We start from the raw sequence: 23,566 nt of genomic DNA, 5'->3' as shown, positions 1-23,566 counted from the left end.
GCACTACCGCTTATTTTCATAAATCTGCTCAAACAGACTAGTTATTGTTCGGCTTTATTAAGCATTTTTTCCTCAAAAAAAAAAAATGGTGTGGCTGTTGGGCTTTTTCCAAGATGACATACTTGTATGGGAATTTTTTTTTTGTTCAAAGAAGCTTGGCAAAGCATGTGGTTAATTAACATGACAAAATGTTACGGAGAAAGTTTGGTTTTGAGCAGAACTTTAGGCATCTTAACACTAACCCGAAACTTTACGAAGTTCATCAACCTCCAGAATATTTTTTCTCTAAATGCGGTCTGTTCGACTGGTTCTTTCTCCCATCTGTTACTCCACCGTGCTCTGAATTACATTGTCATATTTAATGTAAAAGGGACCCGTCCCTTTATCGTATTTTAGATTCAACATCCAGTATGTGAGCGGAAGACTGATGTTTCACCGATTTGACAATCGGTAGCGGGAAGATTGACACGAAACAATCCGACAGTAAAGGGGCTGTCTAACACTGACCGCACCTTTGTTATTTCAGAAATGCGAGCATTTGATCCGCGAATGGAGAAATATTAATAAAATCTGGATCGGGTTGAATTACTAAAGAGAGCGTTTGAATAATGACTAATTTTAATTTTATGGCTCGTTACGTCTATTCACAAGATGCATGGGAATGGATGGTCGCTTATCCGGAATACTGTATGGTGAAGCTCTCTGAGAACCAGGGCAACATCACTGGAGTAACGCGATCGTGATGATTGCCATTCTTAGTTCAATGGCTGGTGGAAATATTAGCGTGTGGGGCAGCTCTGGGGCGAGGTGCCCAACTAGTAAGCGTGGAGGTGGCTTCCCCTTAAATGAGAATAATTCGATAAGTCATTTCACTTATCTCTCTGTATCTATTTTAGGTCATGTTCTGCTGGATCTGGTTCACCCTTGTGGCAGGACTTGAACATTTCTCCCTAAAACGCAGGTTAGTACGTACCACTGACCGAGCGAAATTACAGTTAAACTTTTTTTTTTTTTAAAAAAAAGACAACCCGTGTATCATTTTTCCTGTTTTGAAAAAGAATCGCTGAAATGTTTGAGCACTGGAGATGAAAGGTTTTGTTTGAGATCAGTAATTTCCTACCACACTTATCATTCACATGTCTGCGTGTTTTGCTTACCACATTTCCACTTTTCCTAATATGTCTGAAAGCTGTGCTTGAAGGGAAATGACTAAGAAAATCTGCAGTGCTCCTCGGGAGCTTGAGGCAAAAATGAGCAGAATGAAACTGGTGCTCTGGGCCATAATAGGATTACGGATACCTGGTGAGGTGCAGTTGGTGTTCAGATTTTCCCAGCAGTTCTGTCAGTTCTAAGCACTCCTCTCTGGCTCTTGCTCCATCCTGCTTCGCTCGTTCCAAACGCTGCTTGCTTTCACTCAGCTCCAAACCCAGTTTCTCTATTTCCTTGGTTAAAAGACACGGACAAAAACCAATGCGAGCACATTATGAATTATCCTTGCCATCCTTCTGCCCCATATCCCAACACGATAACAATATACTAGGAAAATCAGGCATGTTTCCATTTTATGACAAAGAGAATGGTTATGTCCCTACATTTTCATTAGTTCAAGACATTTAAAATATGTAATGAAAAAAACAGGGGGATCGGATTGTAATATTTGTTCCTTAAGGGGTCACTCTTCTTGGAGTAATTCTGCCCCACGATACCTCTATTTTCTTTTTAAATTTCAGTATGTTGGCTTTAGGAGTCTGGATAAGACATAGTCAGCCAAGCCAGATACTTGTGAAATCCCATACGATAAATACATTAGCTGAGTAGAGTAAGCCATTTGAAAGTGGTAAAGCGTTTTAAGACGCCCTGTAGAACTGGAGGTTCAAAGACACATTAAGGGATTACATATAAAACTATTTTACAAAGCCCTTGCTTTGGCTAGTGAGAATATTTAAGCTAAATCCTGAGGGTACACGTACATTTCTGTGTTCGATTTACTGTATGTGACGGATGGCTCGTTTAAACATACTACCCCAAACATTTTAGAATCAATTAAAAATGAAAATTAACCCCTGAAATGACAATCAAATGAGGATATTTTATTCTTTATTTTAATGAATTTACTCTCGGCAACTGCTTTCAAAAAACACACCAACATAAAATAATCTTCGCATGCAACAAAATCTTTGAACTACTGTGTAAACCTGAAATTAAAATCTCCTATTTCTAATAATCCTCTCTAAAACAATGCAAATGTAAACAATCTTTTTGAATGTTTTCTTTACAGAATGGAAAAAACATGAGGTACCTAAAAAAATGAAAAAAAAACCCATCTTTGCAAATTAAGCAGTGGAGATGGGCAATTAACACAAAGAATTGTAGAACTCATTTGAAAGACAGAGAAACAAGCAAATATAATGGTTTAAAAATCAGATGCATTTGCTTTCTAAATTCACATGACAAGTCAAATTTCAATGTAAATTTCCAACTACCTATATCAAAAAGTGTTATTTAGCATCTCAGTATATATAAGCTTTGTCTCTTTGAACTGCGTTATAACTACGCAATAACTAATAATGCTGTAAACATTCATCTCATCCTCATTAAATTCTTATTGAATGTGGGGAAGTGAGAGCTTTATTGTGTGAAAGACACACATTCACTCGTACTCTTTAAAGTGATATCAATAATCTTTTATGACTTTACTCACACACATAACTTACAAGCCTTCATTTATTTGAAATATGAGATATTTTTGCCTTTTTATTAATAAAATGGATGTCTTTTATTGTGCTAATTGAACACAAGAAAAGAAATGAAAATACAATGACTTTTTCAATTTTACTGTCAATTGACAGTAAAAAAGAGTGATGTCTAGAATATATAATATTTTAGATTGCTCGATTCATAATTCATATTAGAGGAAATATGGAAATATTTGAAATACTGATAGATGCCCTGAAAATGTTAATGTTTTATTGCATTTGATGATATTTTTTTTAAATTATAAATTGCAAATCTGCCCTGTTTTCAAAGAAGTAGTAGAACCATGGTTTTATTTCATTGTTTTGTGGGTCTTACACTTGCAGAGGGTTTTGCAATGATTTTTTTACAGTTCTTGAGCTTTCCGGTTATAAAAGACATTATATTCAGACATTTAACTTACGAGGCTAGTAAAAGATTGGGGTGTGTGTATTTGTGTTTATGTGTGTGTGTATATGTGTGTCTGTGAGAATTACATAGTTCTTTGTGGCAGGTATTGTGTCTACCAACTTTACTGCATTGTGCTGTCCTAAGAACTTCTTAACAGTGCTCTGCACACAGTAAGCACTCTATAAATACCACTGATTAATTGATGTGTGTTTGTGTGTGTGTGTGTGAGATTCACTTAGAACTCAAAAGGTTTCTGCTTCCATTATATGAAGTTGCTCCCTTTTCTCTGTTTTGAATGGGGAATAAAATTTTATTCGATACATTCTGAGTAAGAAAAGTCAACAAGAGATATTTAGGCCCGATGACCAGGAAGAAAATCATGGGATTTAACAACTAATTAACAGTCCCAGCCAAAGCTGATCATTTTGGGGACTTGGGCAGATTTACTCTAGTTTCCTACCTATGCGAGGAAAATCAGTTCAAAAACTAAGGTGGCCATTTGTTTGATTTCACACTGGATAATCCAGGTATCAAGGATTTTGTACCTTACAGTGCCTCTAGACTCTAAGCTCGTTGTGGGCAGGGAATGTGTCTGTTATATGGTGTTATCTGAAGCGTTTAGGATAGCGCTCTGCACACAGTAATACGAATGACTGACTGACTGACCTTACCCAGGACTGCTGGGGAGAGGAGAGATGGGTTGTGACAGGAGTTTGTGGAATTCTTAAACATCAAAACGAAACTCCTGACCGTCGGCTTTACACCACTCCATCACCTTGCCCCCTCCTACCTCACCTCCCTGATTTCTTACTACAACCCAGCCTATACACTTCACTCATCTAACGCCAACCTTCTCACTGTAACTTGATCTCGTCTGCCTCGTCACCGACCTCTTGCCCATGTTCTGCCTCTGGACTGGAACGCCCTCCCCCTTCGTATCTGACAGGTGATCGTTCTCTCCACCTTCAAAGCCTTATTAAAAGCACCTCTCCCCCGAGAGCCCTTCCCTGACCTCTATCATGTCCTCTCTCCTTTTTTTATAGTTGCTAAGCGCTTATTATGTGCCAGATACTATACTAAGCATTGCGGTAGATACAAGCTAATCAGGTTGGACATAGTCCCTGTCCCACATAGGGCTCGCAGTCTTGATCCCCATTTTACAAGAGGTAACTGAGGCACAGAGAAATCAACTGACCTGTCCAAGGTCACACAGCAGATCCACTCTCCTCTGCTTCACCCTTGCACATCCATCTGAACCCTTTATTCATCCCTCCCTCAGCCCCACACCGTTAAGTACATACCCACAGTTTATTGATTTATATTGATGTCTGTCTACCCCTCTAGACTGCAAGCTCACTGTGGGCAGGGAATGTATCTACCAACTCCATTTCACTGTACTCTCCCAAGTGCTTAGAACAGTATTCTGCGCACAGTAGCGCTCACTGAATACCACTGATTGATTGACTGATTCTTAACTGATGTCAACAGCTGCCCTATAGAAGAGTGACAGTTTGTAGATTCCCCTGCAAGGGACACATGCCAAATCTTAATCAGTCAATCAATTGATGGTATTTATTGAGCACTTACTGTGTGCAGAGCACTGTTCTGAGCACTTGGGAAAGACAATTCAAGAGTTGGTAGACATGGTCCCTTTCCACAAGGAGCTTACAGCCTAGAGGAGGAGACAGAGTAAATTACAGATAGAAAGTCAGTCAGTTGGTGAATCGTACTTATTGAGCACTTACTGTGAGCCGAGCACTGTACTAACGCTTGGGAGAGTACGATATAACAATATAACAGACACATTCCCTGACCACAGTGAGCTGACAGTCTGGAAGGGGAAAAAGACATGAATATAAATAAATGAATTGCAACCTTGTACATAATAAATCACAGATGTGTTCAGATAGGGAAGCAGCATGGCCTAGTGGATAGAGCATAGGCCTGGGGGTCAGAAAGACCTGGATTCTAATTCCAGTTTTGCCACTTGTCTGCTGTGTGACCTTGGGTGCCTCAGTTCCTTCACCTGTTAAATGGGGATTAAGACTGTGAGCCCCATGTGGGACAGGGATTGTGTCCAACCCAATTACCTTGCATCTACCCCAGCACTTAGTACAGTGCCTGGCACATATAAGCACTTAGCAAATACCATTATTATTATTATAGGGGAAACTGTAACATATAAGGACATGGACATCAGTGCTGTGGGGCTGGAGTGAGTCTCAGAGTGCATTAAAAAGGCTCACAGCCAAGCCCGTAGTTGACCCAGAGGGGAATGTGGGTCGCAGAAATTAAGGCTTAATTAGGGAGGCCTCTAGGAACCTTAAGATCGAGATATCCATTTTGGAATTCCACAACAATTTTAAGTAAAGGTAGAAGCCAGGAACTGCACTTCTTGAGAATACTGACTCCTATCAATTAATCCGACATATTTACTGAATGCACAATGTATGCCCAAAACTCTAGCAGAGTACAATAGAATTAGATGTCCCAGTCTTCGCCCTGAAAGAGTTTAAAACGTGATGGCAATTAAAAGGCAATTAAAATGTCCAAGTTATTTTTTTTCTAGCTAACCTATAGCTTAGCTCAAATGTTTGCAAGATTTTTGAGATTGTGGAAGCCTTTGTCTATCTTTTTCCTTTGTGTCTTTTAAATGAATTATTCTCTCTGAAGGGATCTGCATAGTGCTCTGCACCCAGTAGGAACTCAATCACTACTACTGATTGATGGATTGATCGACTGATCCCTGGCAGAACGTTGAGCACAGACCTGACAGCCTCAGGTCCATTTACAATTTCTCTCCCCTCAAGAAAGCTTGTAGGATACATATTGATTCATTCTTTCATTCAATCATATTTATGGAGTGCTTACTGTGTGCAGAGCACTGTACTAAGTGCTTGGGAGAGTTCAATACAACAATAAACAGACACATTCCCTGCCATAATGAGCTTACAGTCTAGTGGGGGGAGACAGACATTAAAAATAAATTAGAGATATGTACGTAACTGCTGAGGGGCTGGGGTCGGGGTGGGGAGAACAGAGGGAGCAAGTCAGGGAGTGGGAGAAGGGGAAAAGGGGGATTTAGTCACGGAAGGCCTCCTGGAGGAGATGTGCCTTCGATAAGGCTTTGAAGGTGGGGAGAGTCACTGTCGGATTTGAGGAGGAAGGGTATTCCAGGCCAGAGGCAGGAAATCTTTGGAAAACCACGAGGCGTCAAGAGGTTAGAAATAGAGCCTAATTAGTCTCTCTCTGAGAGACGAGGCAAAACTTCCGTCAAATTCAATGTTGTCCCCGGAAATACATCTGTTGGACTTTTAGCTTGCTTTGGTACCTCGTTTCACCAGAACGTGGCAACCAGACTGGCCTTATGGGCTTACAGACAAGGAAGAAGGGATGCATTAAGGTAGCTAAAGGATTACTGCTGTTCCACGTGGGGCTGACTAGGTGGCCAAGGTGGGAGGAAAGGGTCACATAAAACAATGAGAATGAATTACAAAACATAATAAGTGAATTATTCATTCAATCCAGAATAACAATTTTTAGAGGCTGGTCCGAAAAAGATATATTTTATTGGACTCTTCAGGCATGGTTGCTTATTAGGGTTTGCTCCTTACTAAACAATGCAAATTTAAAGAGAAAACGTAATTTCCTCTAAATTCTTCTCTTCCATTTAAAACATTTACAACAGTTCCGTGGTTAATAGGTTTTAAAAAGTCCCAAGGCCTAATCAAAAGAACATAGGCCTGGGAGTCAGAAGACCAGGGTTCTAATCCTGACTCTGCCACTTTTTATTTTAACGGCATTTGTTAAGCGCTTACTATGTGCCAGGCACTGTACTAAGAGCTGGGGTAGATACAAGATAATCAAGTTGGAAATAGTCCCACATAGGGCTTACAGTCTTAACCCTATTTTGTTGTTGTCTTAAGCTGTCGAGTCGTGTCCGACCCATAGCGACGCCATAGACACATCTCTCTCGGGGCGCCCCACCTCCATCTGCAATCGCTCTGGTAGCGGATCCATAGAGTTTTCTTGGTAAAAATCCGGAAGTGGTTTACCACTGCCTCCTTCCGCGCAGTAAACCTGAGTCTCCGCCCTCGACTCTCTCCCACGTCACTGCTGCCCAGCACAGGGGAGTTTTGACTTGTAGCAGATGGCCTTCCATTCGCTAGCCACTGCCCAAGCGAGGAATGGAATGGGTATGTCTCTGCTTGACTCTCCCTCCCATAGTCGTGAATGGTAGAGGACTGGAAACTCTCTGCAACCCTGAGAGGGGAACGCTATTTTACAGATGAGGTAACTGAGGCACAGAGAAGTTAGGTGACTTGCCCAAAGTCGCACAAAAGACAAGTGGTGGAACCGGGATTAGGACTCAGGTCCTTCTGACTCCCAGGCTTGTGCTCTCTCTCTGCTTAAGCTGCTGTGAGACCTTAGGCAAGATATTTAACTTGTCCATTTCTCAGTTTCCTCATCTGTAAAATGGGAAGTCAATATTAACTTGACTATGAGCCAAATGTGGGACTGTGACTGGGTTTAAGCTGATTATCTAATATCTACCCCAGTGCTTCATGTGGTCCTTGGCCTATAGTAAGCACTTAACAAATACTACAGTGGTTTTTTTAAAATCTTTTTTATACACATGAACACTGTAGCTATATAATCAAGCTTTGTTTTGAAGGTGATGCTTGTGAAATGGTTTTTAATCTATTTTTGTGAAAGTGGTGGATAAAAAACCTAAGGTTTGATCAGCAGTATCTTCCACACTGTGTGCCCACAAAGTCTATCTATCTGTCTCTAGCCGCAGCTTTTAATTGCTGGGCCAACACAGGGTATAGTGATAAATATTTTTGGCTTCTTTCAGCTTCATGGAAGTTTATATTGGTAGGATGATCAACACCATCACTTTTCAAAAAACAAAGCCGGGCACATTTTCCATTTAAAAAGTTGATACGCTTTTTTTTTTAAAGATGTGTTAGCGACAATGTATCACAATTCTTTTTATAGCACCCCGAATCGTATTTCAAGAATAAATATCAATGTGTGAATAATATTAAACCCAACGCTTACAGAAACTAAAAATGATCTTTCTTAAGCTACTTAGTTGGAGTGACTACATTCTAAGGAAAAACATAACCAAGTGGAGTTCCCCTGAGCTATAAGTAAAACAAAAACAGGAAGAGACCCTTGCTGAAGGTTGCCCCCCCACCCCAAAGAAAATTTGACAGCCTTTTAAAAATTCCCAGGATTTCCCCATCTTTCTGTCTCTCCTATTAATGGGAGACCATCACATCAGTACTCAAGCTGGGATAGACCAATCGATCAGGAGTATTTTCTGTGTGCCTAATATGTGCACGGCACAGCTGTACGTGCTTGTGAGAATGCAACAGAGGAGGAAGACATAATCTTTGCCCTCCTGTCCCCAAGAGGCTTACGGTCGAAAGGGGCTCCACCGACCCAAAATAATGTACGACCGGGGCAGAATCTGTAAAGCGATATGGGCTGCGGTGACAGTAAAAATACTTCTGAACTGCATCGTCCTTCTGGGTCTCTGTGCCTGGGGAACAAGGAAAGGTCAGCCTCTGAAGAAGACACCCGTGAAGTCAAATACACAGAGAGCGAGGAGGGGTCAGTCACTGAAGAAGACACCCGTGAAGTCAAACAAATTTAACACGAGTCACACAGTCCAGGGCCTCCGGGACAGACAGCGTAGGCTGAGGGGGAGGGGACTCGTGCTCCAGAAAGGCCATTCCCTTGCCTCCCCCAGCCCTTAAGAGAGTTCAGCATTTAGGGAAATGAGTCAAAATTTGAGCTGACTTTAGCTGCTGTTGCACTACAAACAAATGAGAGACAGAAATGAAAATGGAATGAAAACTTTTACAGGTTTAGGTCTGATGTAGTCAACAACGTCCACAAATCTACTATTTCCTCGAGTGAAAAGCTGCCCAATTCGTAGGCAATCCCTATAAAATACTAAGATATTCGTTCAAACGGCAAAACACGAGGATGCAGTGTATTTATGAATCATGCCAATTATTTTCTCTAACGCTGAATGAACAGAATGATGGCAAGATGACGGGATTTGTGACAGACTCATTGTTTACTACTGTTGAAGAAACATTAAACACAACACCAGGGCAAAAGTTGAGAGAAAATATCATACGTATTTTGTTATAGGACTACCAGCATTTTTGTCCAATCAAATCCAAGCAACCGATCCTCATTAGTTTGACTATTACACCTTGGGAAATTTTCAATTTCACTATCTACGCATTCCTTTATCGCCACCTTAAATACATGGATCAATTCAATATGAAATGAAAATCGTGTAACAGAAAATGGGTCAAATTACAAGACTAATTGAGCCCAAAATGATGCCACTGAATTCAGAAAGTTGGAACATAACCTTCTATAAGTTAGCAGGAGTTTATAATAGAATTCTGTGAATAATTGCACTAGCGTGACAGAAGCCAAATCTAACACAAACCTAAATGGAATAAGAAGACTGTAAATATCGTTCATTAAATGAAATGACTTAGAAGATTTTCAGGCTGAATTATATTTAAAAAAACTTGATCTTTTAGATGATTAGGCTACAAGCTCAATTTCATTTGTGTGACAAACTGTCTTAAAAAATTGAATCATGTGGAATTTGTCACTCATAGGTTCTGGAGCATAATTTTGGTCTTTTTTGTAATTATCAAGTTGGTAAAGTTTTCAAGTCCTAATCTGAAATGAAATTAAAAATGGAAAAATAATAATGGCTCACTTATTCCTAAGTGATCCAATTCACTTTAAGGAGAAACAGTCAGCTCGCCTCAAAGAGGCACTTAGGAAGAGAGAATGCAGAACTGAAACTATGAAAAAATTGTAAACTAGCCTACATTTTCCCATTCGTTCTTCAACTTCAGGTTTTTAATAACCTCTCATTAGAAAATAAAAAGGAAATCACCTTAGGTGCCAGGTAAGAAATTATGGCTATCTGAAAATGACTGTAAACTAGATTCAACAGCAAAAGAAATATCAAAATGCTATTTTCTATCATTTTACAGTATGCGTACCAGTTGTCTGGCTATAGTATCTTTAAAAAGGAAATATCCTGGTGAAGGAAAAGATCAGACTATTTAAACTCACTAGTCACTAGCATATTTTCCTGACCGTTCAATTCAGACAAAAGATCCCTAGCATCTTTTGCAAGTAGAGAGGGATTCAGAGCCCTTCGGAAATGGATTTGTCTGACAGTCGCTCCCCGGGAAAGACCATTCTAAATTTCATCTGTCAACAGGAATCCTACGGGGGAAAACCAAACAAAGTGACAAACACTGGGATCGCTGAGTCAGTCTCCTTTTAGTGTCTCTTTCGACTGAGGAAACGGATCCTGAATCATTCAACTGTGAGATCCTCTCCCTGTGCTGGGTTTGGTACCACAGGCCTATGTATAATCGGTCTTTATCCTGGTTTTTTTCCCCAAAATATCACATAAGCAGCATGCTCCATCTCCAAGGTCAAATCACACATAACCATGCACATTTTTTTCTTTTTTGGGGGGCTTTTTTTCCCCACTTTCATTGAAATGGTCAATTTTAGACAGGCAGACAATATGTAACCTACTGGCCCTCTGTCAACAGCTCTTTAGTGGAGTCTTTCTCCTGAGACAAGGCTTCTGCTGGTCAATTCTCTTTTTTCGTTAGCAGAATCCATCATTTGGTTTCTGGGCAGTAATGATTTTCTCATCCGTTTCACATTTGTTCCCAGAACCTACTTTCTCCTGTGCCTTTATTTCAGCAAATCATTATTTAAATAATAGTAATTTATAAATTATTTATTTATTCCTGCTCAGACTGTGAGTTCCACAAGGGACAGGGACCCCGTCTGAACTGATTCACTTGGCTCAACCCCGGCTCTTAGAACAGTGCTTGACACGCAGTGAGCACTTAACAAATGTAATGATGGTGATGATAATAATCACAATAATGCTAATAACGATAATTTTAAAAAGCTGTATCCCTAAGTAGAGTAGGGCCAAAATGTAGGAGTTAGTAAGTCAGTTTCTTGCTTCTTTTGGCTCCCGTGGCAAAGGTAATTTCGCTATCTACTTCCAGTCCTGTCTGTTCTGCAACGTTAACTCTGAATAGTTCCCTGCTATGGGGAAGTATGTCGTCTCCACTGAACCGACCTCAACCCTAGAGAAAACGGGGGTCCTCCTCTGTTAATTCTTGAAGACCATGTCATCAGAAACCCCTAAATCACAGGCAAGGGACTCTCTCTTCCGAACCCAAGCTCCGGGGGGCTCGACCAAGACGTTGGGTGAAACCGTGCCCCGGAAAATCCACGTGTTCTATGCCCTTCTATAGAATTAATAACTGATTTAGGCAAGGAGACTCCCCCCGGACTGTATTTTTAGTTATTTCTTTAAGATTTAAAAGACGATGTTCACTCGAGTCCTAGGTCTGTGCTCAGCTTACCTCTCGGATCGTACTCCACTTTGCTGCTAGCTGGTGACTCGTCTGCTTCTATTGGGAACACTGAGGAGCTTTTCATCAATAATGGTGAGATGTTCACGGGTGGAAAGAAAAAAAAAATCGTACAAAAATCTAATAACTGAACCCTACAACTCAGGTTTATTTTTAGGGCCAGAACTGACTGCAAAATCCAACCCCCCCAACGAAAAAAGAGTCTGTCAGCACCGAAATACGGAAAGTGACGTGATCTCACCTTGTTTGGAGTTTTTCGAAAATTCACTTTAGCACCGAGTTACATAAATATTTCTGTGGAATTCCATTTTGGGCGCTTTAGGGTTTTTTTTAACTCCAGTTTATCTCAAGAACGATCTCACTTTCCTGAACTGATTTTGGCAACAACCTACCGTGTGCAAAAATTCCTTTGTCTGATACTTTGACTAAACTGTATTTTAAATCGATAAAAATTGAAAAAATTTTCACACAGAAAAAATTGGGAGATTCTGCACTTATGACCCACGTGTTAAATGAGACAAAGTTAAAAAAAAAGGACTTTATTCTTAGAGCATGAATGAAATGTAGTACCATCTGGCTGTTTGCAAAAACCAGGAGAAAACTGGTAAAGAATTCCCCCCTCACTGATTTTTCTTCTTTATTAAAGTGGGCAAAAGATGGCATTCTTCAGCATGAGGTAAACTACGAAATAATTTGAAAAATTAGGGGTGTTGGGGGGCGTTGATGGTAGAAAATGTGTCGAGAATGTTCTAAAGTTCAGTGACAGCGAGAATGCGAGGGCCCAATAAACAAGATCTGAGAAATCCAGATTTTGGCGGGTGTTGAGTAAGGGGCTTCTAGATTGCAGCACGGTCTCTAAAGAACTCAGTCTAACTCCAGGCTCCCTGCCCTTTTAGCCAAGACCCTAACAAACCTACCTGAGAGGTATTCTGAACTTGCTCCCTGAGGGCAGGGAATAGGTCTGTTTATTGTTCTACTGTATTCTCCCAAGCACTTAATATGGAGCTCTGCACACGGTAAGCGCTCAATAAATAAGACCGAATGAAAGCCAGGATCATGATTCTCCTTTTGTCCCTCTCCCAGAACTAAGGAAAGGAGGCTGGTGGGCAAATAGGCTGAGTACTGAGTACTCAGTGTGGAAGTTTCCGGGGAATGGAATGGAAGCTCTACAAAACGATGTCGGGAGTGTGAGGGGCTGGCACTAGAATCCAGTTGAGTTTCTGGATGATGACGACGATTATATTTGTTAAGCGATTACCCTGTGTCAAGCACGGTTCTAAGGGCTGGGGTAGATGTGAGCTGATCGGTTTGGTCACAGTCCCATTCTCTTTCCCACAAGGGGCTAACAGTCTTTGTAAGAGGGAGAATGGATACTGCCTGCCCGTTTTGCAGATGAGAATGAGGCACAGAGAAGTTAAATGACTTGCCCGAGGTCACAGAGCAGGCAACTGGCAGGGCTGAGAGTAAATCGCAGGCTCTTTCCACTAGGCCACACTGTTCCTCTATTGATCCCTAACTTTATAGATCTGGTCCTCAGGCACCAGAAAGTTAGGATTCTGCTGCCCTTCCGAATCTACAAATCTAGGTACTGAAATAGCCAATTAAAAACATCTATTATAGTTTATATTCAAACAGTATATTTAAAAACACCAAAGAAAGTCAACTCCTTCCAGAGTGTAAGCAGGATGACAAAAGAGTCAGGGGTGGAGGATAAGGCCTCTATAGCACCCTCTGACATGTTTCCCTCACTTTTTTTTAATAGTATTTGTTAAGTGCTTCCTTTGTGCCAGGCACTCTGTTAAGCACTACGGAAGATACAACAAGCAAATCAGGTTGGACTCAGTCCGTGTCTTACATGGGGCTCACAGTCTTAACCCCCATTTTACAGATGTGGTAACTGAGGCACAGAGAAGTTAAGTGTCCTGCCCAAGGTCACACAGTAGACAAGTGGCAGAGCCAAGATGAGAATCCAGGTCCTTCTGACTCCCAGGTCTCTGCTCTATCCATTAGACCACGTTGCTTCAGCAGTCTCCTTAATACACATTCTTCCTTGGAAGGTGACACTCTACATACCGTAGATGTAATCTGCCAAGAAGCGAAAACAAAACTGTGCTTTTCCCCCTCCTTGGCTCTGCGAAACCATGCCCTTTCTTTCCTTCTAAGCCTTCCTAAAAAATCACTACCTCCAAGAGAGTTTGCCTGATTAATTGCTGTTTTTCCTGGACATTTTATCCCATCATCCATCTTAGCACTATTATATTTTATGTCACCTATTTGCTGCTTGTCTGATTTCTTGTGTTTTTTACCATGTGCCTCTTGTCTCCCCACATGCTTACCTATTGTATTTTTGGCAATTTACATCTGCCTGGGTCCTCCATTAGACCGTAAGCTGCTCAAGGACAAGGACCGTGTCTTTAATTTCAACACGTGTTCCCCAATGCTTAGTAAAGTACTCTGCATATAGCGTGGAGATCACTGAATACTGCTGGGCAGAATGATGATGAGAATGGTAATTTTCATTTCAAAGTGTAATGAAGATCTCTTGGCATCGATAGCTATGATGGACGGCAGAATTCTCAGAACCAAGATGACACCCTACATGCCGAGATCTAGACGAAAGGGCGGGATATTCTGCTCCGACATCTCTTTGGCCTCTTCAATTTAAAAATTAGCAACAATTGAATCACTAAAAACTACGAAGGACTCAATTTCTACAGACTCTCAAAGAAGATAATTAGGCCAGAGCAGACTTAATTCAATCATTAATTCTATTGCTGCAAAATCATTACACTGGAAGGAAAACATTTGAACTTAAAGGTACCGTAATGAAAATTTGATTTCCGTGAAAATCCCCATTGAGTGATGATGATTTTTCTTGGAAGTTAAAAATATCTGAAACCATTCTACAGTTTCTGGTTAAAGTGAGTGTGTAGAGAGAGAGACACACACACACACACACACACACACACACACACACTCTCACCCACAAATATTCCTGAGGTTGCTGAGTATATTTTAAAGAAAATTTTTTTATCATGAAACCTTGACGATTATTTCACATTACTGTTTCCATCAATATATTCATCACATAAAATTAACACAATTAATATTATTACAGATCCATCTTGAACAATCTGTTGGGAAAGAAAATCTCCACAGTGTAGCAGGCACTTCATTTAAAAAACATCATAAAAGTTAAATTTAGATTGTGTAAGAAAGCATTATTATTATTTATTCAGTGTTACTGCATAACAAATCACATTCTTAAGAAATCACACTCTTCACCATGACCTAATAAACATGCCATTTCTCTATCTCCACACAGAATTTGCAAAATGTTTGTTCTTGAGAGTACAGTTGCACATATTGCAGCTTTAAAGGGTCATGAAGCAAAATGTCTTACTAAACTCTGCATGTGCAGTCAATTTTTAAAGCTACTTGTCTTCTTATAGAATTAAATCATTCTCTCAACATCTTACAAACACTAGTTCAATTTGTAAGATGGCATACTAGGACAGAGATGGCTCGTGAGGGAATATAAACTCCTTGTGGACACGGAACGTGGCCTTTGCTTATTTTCTACTCCCTAAGCCCTCAGTGCAATGTTCTGCACCCAGCAGAGGCTAAATAACTCCCATTAATATCGCGTGGCTCAGTGGAAAGAGCATGGGCTTTGGAGTCAGAGGTCATGAGTTCGAATCCCAGCTCTGCCACTTGTCAGCTGTGTGACTGTGGGCAAGTCACTTAACTTCTCTGTGCCTCAGTTACCTCATCTGTAAAATGGGGATGAAGACTGTGAGCCCCACGTGATTCCCCTGTGTCTACCCCAGCGCTTAGAACAGTGCTCTGCACATAGTAAGCGCTTAACAAATACCAACATTATTATTATTATGGTATCTATTGAACACTTACCCTGTGCAGAGTACTATGAGATTGTTATGGGTAGGGAACGTTTCCGCAAATTCTTAGGTACTGTACTCTCCCAAGCTCTTAGTCCAGTGTTCTGCACATAGTAGGCGCTCAATAAATACCACTGATCGTACTACCAGTCAATCGATCGTATTTACTGAGAGCTTACTGTGTGCGGAGCCCTTTACTAAGTGCTTGGGAGAGTATAGTAGAACAATATGACAGACACTGTCCCTGCCCACAATGAGCTTACTGTCTGGAGGGAGAGACAGACATGAATATAAATAAATTACAGATATGTGCATAAGTGCTTTGGGGCTGGAGAGGGGATTAATAGAGGGAGCAAGTCAGGGTGATGCAGAAGGGAGTTGAAGAACAGGAAAAGAGGGCTTAGGGAAGGCCTCTTGGAGGAGATGGGACTTCATTAAGACTTTGATCGGGCGTGGGGAGAGTAATCGCCTGTCAGATATGAGGAGGGAGGGCGTTCCAGGCCGGAGGCAGGATTTGGGCGAGAGAGACGAGGCCGAGGCACAGTGAGAAGGATAGCATAACTATTACCGCTACTAGAGAAGCAGCGTGACTCAGTGGAAAGAGCCCGGGCTTGGGAGCCAGAAGTCGTGAGTTCTAATCCCCGCTCCGCCACTTGCCCGCTGTGTGACTTGGGGCAAGTCACTTCACTTCTCTGTGCCTGTTACCTCATCTGGAAAATGGGGCTTAAGACTGTGAGCCTCACAACCTGATAATCTTGTATCTGCCTCAGCGCTTAGAACAGTGCCCAGCACAAAGTAAGCGCTTAACAAATGCCATCGTCATCATCATCAACATCATTACTATCAGTGAGCCAACCTTAGGCAATCAGTAGTCCTTAACCTTTAAGCCAGGGGCCCTAAAGTCGGGGCTGGCTCTTAGGGGCGAGTAACATGGGTTCCACTCGAGGCGCCCAACCGAGGGCCACCAAGATGACAGAGAGTGTCTGCCGTGAACTCTGTAGGTGGAGGTTTCGTCTGACTCCTTAGGTGACTTCCTCTCCCCTGGAGTTTCCCATTTAATCAAATTTATTGAGCGCTTACTGTGTGCAAACCTCTGTACTAAGCGTCTGGGAGAATACAGAAGCAGGTTGGCCTAGTGGATAGAGTATGGGCCTGGGAGTCAGAAGGACCTGGGTTCTAATCCCGGCTCCGTCACTTATGTGCTGTGGGACCTTGGGCAGGTGACTTGGCTTCTCTCTGCCTCAGTTACCTGATCTGTAAAATGGGAATTGAGACTGGGCGTTCTATATGGGACAGGGACTGTGTCTAACACCATCAGCTTGTATCTACCCTAGCACTTAGTACAGTGCCTAACAAATATAATTATCATCGTTATTGTTATTATTACGATATAATAATAAACAGACGCATTCCCTGCTGGGGCAGGGGTGGATTCGGGAGGCAGACGGTTCATGGTTATCTACCCGTTGAAGCGTCTGTCTATCCCACCTCCTCTCTCGGGATCCCGTTGTCTGTCAGAATCATGATTTGCCCTAAAATAAATTCATGATAATTATGATACTTGTCAAGCGCTTGCTATGTGCACAGCACTTTCCTAAGTGCTGGGGTAATAATAATAACAACGATAATTCATTCATTCATTCATTTGTATCTGCTGAGTGCTTACTTTGTCCAAAACACTATACTAAGTGCTAGTGAGAGTATGATACAACAACAAGCAGACTCATTCCCTGCCCACAACGAGCTCACAGTCTAGAGGGAGATTGAGGGGGTTTGTGAGCCCTACGTGTGTCCCACCCAATTTACTTGTATCCACCCCAGCGCTTAGTACAGTGCCTGGCACATAGTAAGCACTTAACAAATACCACAATTATTATTATTATCATGGGGGAGACAGACATTAATATACATGAATAAATAATAATGATAGTATTTGTTAAGCGCTTACTAGGTGTCAAGCACTGTTCTAAGTGATGGGGTAGAGGATGATGATGATGATGGTATTTGTTAAGCACTTCCTATGTGTCAAGCACTTTTCTAAGTGGTGGGGAAGATGATGATGATGGTATTTGTTAAGCACTTACTGTGTGTCAAGCACTGTTCTAAGAGCTGGGGTAGATACAAGCAAATGGGGTTGGACACGGTCCCTGTCCTACATGGGGCTCACGGTCTTCATCCCCATTTTCCAGATGAGGGAACTGAGGCCCTGAGAAGTGAAGTGACTTCTCCAAGGTCACGAAGCAGACAAGTGGTGGAGCTTGGATGAGAACCCAGGTCCTTCTGAGTCCCAGGCCTGTGTTCTATCCACTAGGCCATGCTACTTCCTAGATACAAGATAATTACGTTGGACCCAGTCCCTGACCCACGTAGAGCTCCGCGTCTAGAACCATAAAAATGGTCTGAACATGGAGCCAGGGGTTTCTGGGCCCCCACATTTATAGGATCTGGGGGTTCCACCAACTGGAGCCGATTACAAAGTAGGCCTAGGCCAAGGATTTTGACTAAAGCCAGTCTCAAACAAATGCCTCGCTGAAACCCATTTCCGAGCCCCCGTTCTGACTGACCAACTTCAGAATTAGGCAAATAACGGCCTTGGATATTTGAACTCAATCACATAAGCCTAACTCTACACTTCAGATTTGGGCCCCACCGGACGATTGCCTGTATTAGCTTACGGAACGTATTTTCAAAACACTCAGGCTCCAGAAATGGATCACGTTTCAAATCGCCAACCAGATCAAATTAATACTTCGAAAGCGTAGGACATTCATGAAACATGTCTCTATTTAAATCAATAGGCAAACATCTCTAGCTGTTTCCCCAAACTGCAATTTCACATTTTTTGTCACCCACCATGTGGTGCTATTGGGCTTTCAAAACACCAGCTACTTCAAACCCCGTGTAATGTTTCTAAATAAACTCGGCAAAGTGAAGTCGGGGCAACTCCCAAGCACTCAGTACAGTGCTCCGCACACGCTCCATTAATACCAGTGACCGACTGACTGATCGACTGATCTCACTTACGAAGGAGATCGTTCTTAGGATTTGTAAGTCAAGGGCATTGCGGGATTATTTCTCAAGCTTGCTCCATTTTTCCCCACGCACATTTTTTTTACGGTATTTATTAAGCGCTTACTATATGTCAAACACTGTTCTAAGCAATGAGGTGGAAACAAGTTCATTAGGTTGGACACGGTCCCTGCCCTGCATGGGGCTCACAGGCACAGTAGGAGAGAGAACAGGAGAACTGTGGCCCGGAGAAGTTAAGCGACTTGCCCAAGGTCACACAGCAAAGTTGTTGGCAGAGCCAGGATTAGAACCCAGGTACTCTGACTCTTTTCACTAAGCCACGCTGCTTCTCAATCTTTCCGGAGCAATGCCTGTACCTTGGCGGAGTTCTGAATTCGGAGCCCAAGTACCGCAGCCTCGCAGAAAAAGAACTCTACGACCTCTCACGACTCTCTCTCTTGAATGCCTCCAAAACCCTTGATCTTGTTGCTCCTTCAAGAAGACCTTCTTATCATTCTTCTGTTTCGATTCCCTGACCCCTTTCTCCCCGCCTAAAATCTGGCCGGATGACTTTAACGCTCTTCTGAAAAGCCACCGTCTCCAGGAGGAATTCCCAACTAATTTCCATTGTCCCTAGCCATGAAATGTCAACTACGACCCTTGGCATTAGAAGTACTCCGTTCGTATATTCAATTTTCCATGCTCCTGTAGTTACCAACTATACTCTTCCTCCTGCTCACAATCAGCAAATACAATTTCCCCTGCCTGTCGCTCTCAGCCCACTGGAAGCTTCTTGAGGCCGGGGACCACGTCTTTGTCCCTCACGCTTCTGCTAATTCTGTTGCACTGGACTCTCCCAAGTGCTTAGTACAGTGCTCTGTCCGTAGTAGGTGCTCAATTAATACCAACGATTGACTGATTGATAGGTCCAAGTGTCCAGTTCAGTGCTTCGTTAGAGGAGTGAAAAAAAATTAGAAAGTGAGGTTTGGAGAAATGTGTTTTCTGAAGGTAGACAGGTATATACATTTTCAATTGGAAGATAAATGCTGAGTATACAAGCGATGGCTGCATCTACGTACGCCAAGAGAAGATTGGACACGAATCTGCTCAAAGTTCCTACTTTTAAGGAACATTTGAACAGCAACAGGGATTGGGATTAAGTTCCAAAATTCACATTTCGGAGACAAATATCACTGTCTTTCCAACGGCATGGCCTAGGCAAAGAGCACGGGCCTGACAGTCAGAGGACCTGGGTTCTAATTCCCAATCCACCACCTGCCTGTGTGACCTTGGGCAAGTCACTTCACTTCCCCGTGCCTCAGTTACCTCAACAGGGATTCAATACCGGTTCCCCATCCTGTTCAGACCGTGAGCCCCATGTGGGACAGGGACTGAATCTCACCTGATAGTCTTTGTATCTTCCCCAGAGTTCAGCGCAGTGCTCGGCGCCTAGTAAGCACTTAACAAATACCACAGTAATTATTACTGTTCTCGTCACTCTTATTTTTGGACTCTAATCTCTCAGGATGACCTTCTGATTAGTGCCTTTATTTCATTGTGATCTACCCTCTAGCTTTGGCCTTTCCATCTTGCCACCATCCTTGCGGGGATCTCAGAATGGTCCCCAAAGTCTACGAAGCGTGCCGGTGGGTTGAAGGGAAGGAGAACTGTCCATTCATTCATTCAATCGTATTTATGGAGTGCTCACTGTGTGCAGAGCACTGTACTAAGAGCTTGGGAGAGTACGATACAACAATGAACTGACATCCCTGCTCGCTGCCCACAACGAGCTTACGGTCTAGAGACGAGTCAATCCAGTCAATTCGCAGACCAGTTTGGTTGTGTGTTCCAGGAAGCAGTGTCATGGAAAAAAAAAAGGGATACCCTGTCTGCACGAACTCACTCTAGCACTTTTCAGCCTTACCACGTTGAATTCTGACAAAAAGCACTATTATCGAATCCCCATAATGTTCACCAGCTGAGTGAGATAATGGTAGTGCCATTAATGCACAGATGGAACCCATGAAATTTTCAAAACCTGCTGTTAGGTTTGTCCTACACGGATCCGGCCTACATCGTTTCCCGAAAATATGTGAACGGGAAAGGTAAAACACTGTACGGTATTTACGGCACAGACTTAAAAAGGGGTCCAGAATGTTAAAGTGGAAAAAAATGTTTCCCAGATCCTTAGCTCGATATGTATCGGGATTCCTCTCAAGACACACCTTACCCCCATTTTATAGAAGCAGCATGGCCTAATGGAAAGAGCACAGGCTCGGGAGTCAGAGGACGTGGGTTCTAATCTCGACTCCCCCGCTGACTTGCTGTGCTACTTTGGGCGACTCCCTTAACTTCTCTGTGCGGCAGTTTCCGCATCTGAAAACGGGGATTCGATATCTGTTCTCCTTCCTACTTAGTTTAGGGGCCCCATGCGGGACAGGGATCGAGTCCAACCTGATTGACTTGTATTTACTTTGTGCTTAGGACAGTGCTTGGCACAGAGTAAGCACTTAACAAATACCGTTATTATTCCTGTGGGTACATCAAAGGTCTGGAAACAAAAACTTGAATTGCAGCTAATTTGTGCATTTGGTTCTAACTTTCAGGATCTAGGACAAAACCTTACACGTCTATAATAGCGGGGAACTCCTTTGACTTTGGAAATACCACTTTTTTACGGCATTTGTTACGTGCTTATTTTGTGTCAAACTATGTTCTAAGCACTGGGATGGATCCCCATTTTACAGTTGAGGAAACTGAAACACACAGAAGCGATTTACCCAAGGTCACACAGCAGACAAGTGAAGAAGCCGGGATTAGAACCCAGGCCCTCCTGACTCCCAGATCCTTGATCTTTCCATTAGGCCACACTGCTTTCTGAAAGCCAGTGAGATTCACATAGATCTTGGTCTTAGGAGAATGAGTCCCGGAACTTCTCTGGAAACTATTTTAATTAAATTGCGCCAAAATGAATGAACTGGGCCTTGCTGGCTGATGAGAAAACAGGTGAGTACCTGGGATTTTCAGGTCTCACAATAAAATATTATCTCCAGAAAATCTGATTCAGTAAGGCGTTTATGGTAGTAAAGCATTGTTAATCGGGCTATGCAGCAACCCACATAAGAAATAAGCGTCACGTCAAACCGTTTTTCAAAGGAACATCTGAAATGCAACTAGCAGCTTGTAAACCTAAACAGAAAGAGAGATGCAGTGTGGTCTAGTGGAAAGAGCACGGGATGGGAGTCAGAGGACTTGAGTTCTAATGTCTATTGTGTGACCTTGGGCAAGTCACTTAATTTTTCTGGGCCTCACTCACCTCGTCTGTAAAATGGGCATTGAGAATGTGAGCCCCACACAGGACCTGAACTATGTCGAACCTGATTCGCTTGTATCTACCTCAGTGCTCCGTACAAAATAAGCACTTAAATAGTATCCTTTCTTAAAGAAGGAATCAATCACTTGTATTTATTGAGCGCTTACTCTGTGCAGGTCACTGTGCTAAGCTCTTGGGAGAGTACGTGCTCACTGAACACAATTGATTGATTTCACCATTCCTCTCAGATTTCCATGAATTTATAATAAAGATGAATTTATAATAAAGATGACTCTGGGAGATTGATGAATTCCTTGTTTATTTGTCTGGAATTGCACAAATCCTACAGGTAGGATTAAAATTCTATGTCAAGTATTTCGGTAGCAGAATCGGGAACCTTTCTTTCTTTGGCTATTTCAAACACAGTAGCGGTGATTCGTATGAGCTTGGTTTGTTCCGACTGTCATCGGGATCAGAACCCTGCGCACATTAGGGTGGGGTGGAGGCAAGAGATGAGCCATTCCCACCCTGGCTGGCACCATGCCCCCAGGACCAGAGGCCATGCCAAGTGGCCACATGGGTGTTTTGGCTTCCTGAAGTAGCTGGGAAACTGCTTTGTGATAGAGAAGCATTGCGGCCTAGTGGAAAGCGCATGTTCCTGAGAGTCAGAAAGACCTGGGTTCTAATCCAGGCTCCTCCACTTGTCTGTTGTGTGACCTCGGGCAAGTCACTTCACTTCTCTGGGCCTCAATTACCTCATCTGGGGAACGGGGATTAAGACTGTGAGCCCCACCTGGGACCTGGACTGTGTCCAACCTGATTAGCTTGTATCTGCTCTAGAGCTTAGTAACAGTGCCTGGCACATAGTAAGCGCTTAACAAATAAAAAGACCTGTGAGAAGGCAAAAGGAACTTATTTCTGTTTGAGGTTCTGCCTCCGAAAAATGTTAGGGCCAGGCTGGAGGGCTGATTCGAAGCATATTTGACTGCATTCATTAACATGCTTGTGGTAGACTAGAATAAAAGCTTATTCAAAGCCTTATTGAAGGCACACCTCTTCCAAGAGGTCTCCTCTGACTAAGCCCTCATTTCCTCCTCTCCCGCTCCCTTCTGTGTCACCCTTTCACTTGGATTTGATCCCTTTTTCCTTTTTTTCACCCCTCCCTCAGTTCCACGACACTTAACGTACATAGCCGTAATTTATTTATATACGTCGATGTCCGTCTCCCCCTCTACATCATAAGCTCACTGTGGGCAGGGATCATGCCTACCAACTCTCTTGTACCGCACTCTTCCAAGAGCATAATACAGTGCTCAGCACAAGGTAAGCGCTCGATAAATACCACTGCCGACGATATACCAGGACAGCCTCATGTTGTGGGAGGAACATCTCCTAATACTTCCACTGCATTACAATCAGACTGTATAATGAAAATGTGTTAGAGCAGAACAATCGGGAACGCATTTCGAACACCAGACAGCATTTGACGGGGCCTTCCGAATGTGGAGACGTGCTCTTTCAGTCCGTAATTGCTGGTAAATTCGATCCGTTTATCCACGTTGAGCCCACAGTTGTTTTTCATCGCGCCACCCTGAGGCCAGAGTTAGACTGGAGCCACAGATTTGTATTACGGAGAGCATTAAAGCTACAGGTGCAAACCAGGGAGCTTCAAAGTGAAGCAGTGTGTTTTGGATGACGGTCGAAAGAGAGCATCGTTACTCTTTCATCTTGGG

At 42.5% G+C, this 23,566-nt stretch overlaps 1 protein-coding gene and 1 long non-coding RNA gene across 2 annotated transcripts in view; one reads left to right on the top strand and one right to left on the bottom strand.

The window, feature by feature from the left end:
• LOC120639030 overlaps window positions 1-1,038 on the top strand; it is a 33,235-nt gene extending 32,197 nt beyond the window's left edge. The window contains exon 4 of the long non-coding RNA XR_005661147.1: window positions 897-1,038. This is a non-coding gene — a long non-coding RNA (uncharacterized LOC120639030). The remainder of the gene's footprint in view (window positions 1-896) is intronic.
• The window catches only part of SDCCAG8 (SHH signaling and ciliogenesis regulator SDCCAG8), a 135,929-nt gene that overhangs the window by 65,596 nt on the left and 46,767 nt on the right, over window positions 1-23,566 (bottom strand). Inside the window, 1 exon segment of the mRNA XM_029047025.2 lies at window positions 1,300-1,442. Within this exon segment, the coding sequence (XP_028902858.1) occupies window positions 1,300-1,442 (143 nt within the window).

Source organism: Ornithorhynchus anatinus, chromosome 19, assembly GCF_004115215.2.
Source record: "Ornithorhynchus anatinus isolate Pmale09 chromosome 19, mOrnAna1.pri.v4, whole genome shotgun sequence".
Taxonomy (NCBI): Eukaryota; Metazoa; Chordata; class Mammalia; order Monotremata; family Ornithorhynchidae; genus Ornithorhynchus; species Ornithorhynchus anatinus.
Note: the sequence above shows the minus strand (reverse complement) of the source record. Positions and strands in the feature narration are given on the sequence as shown.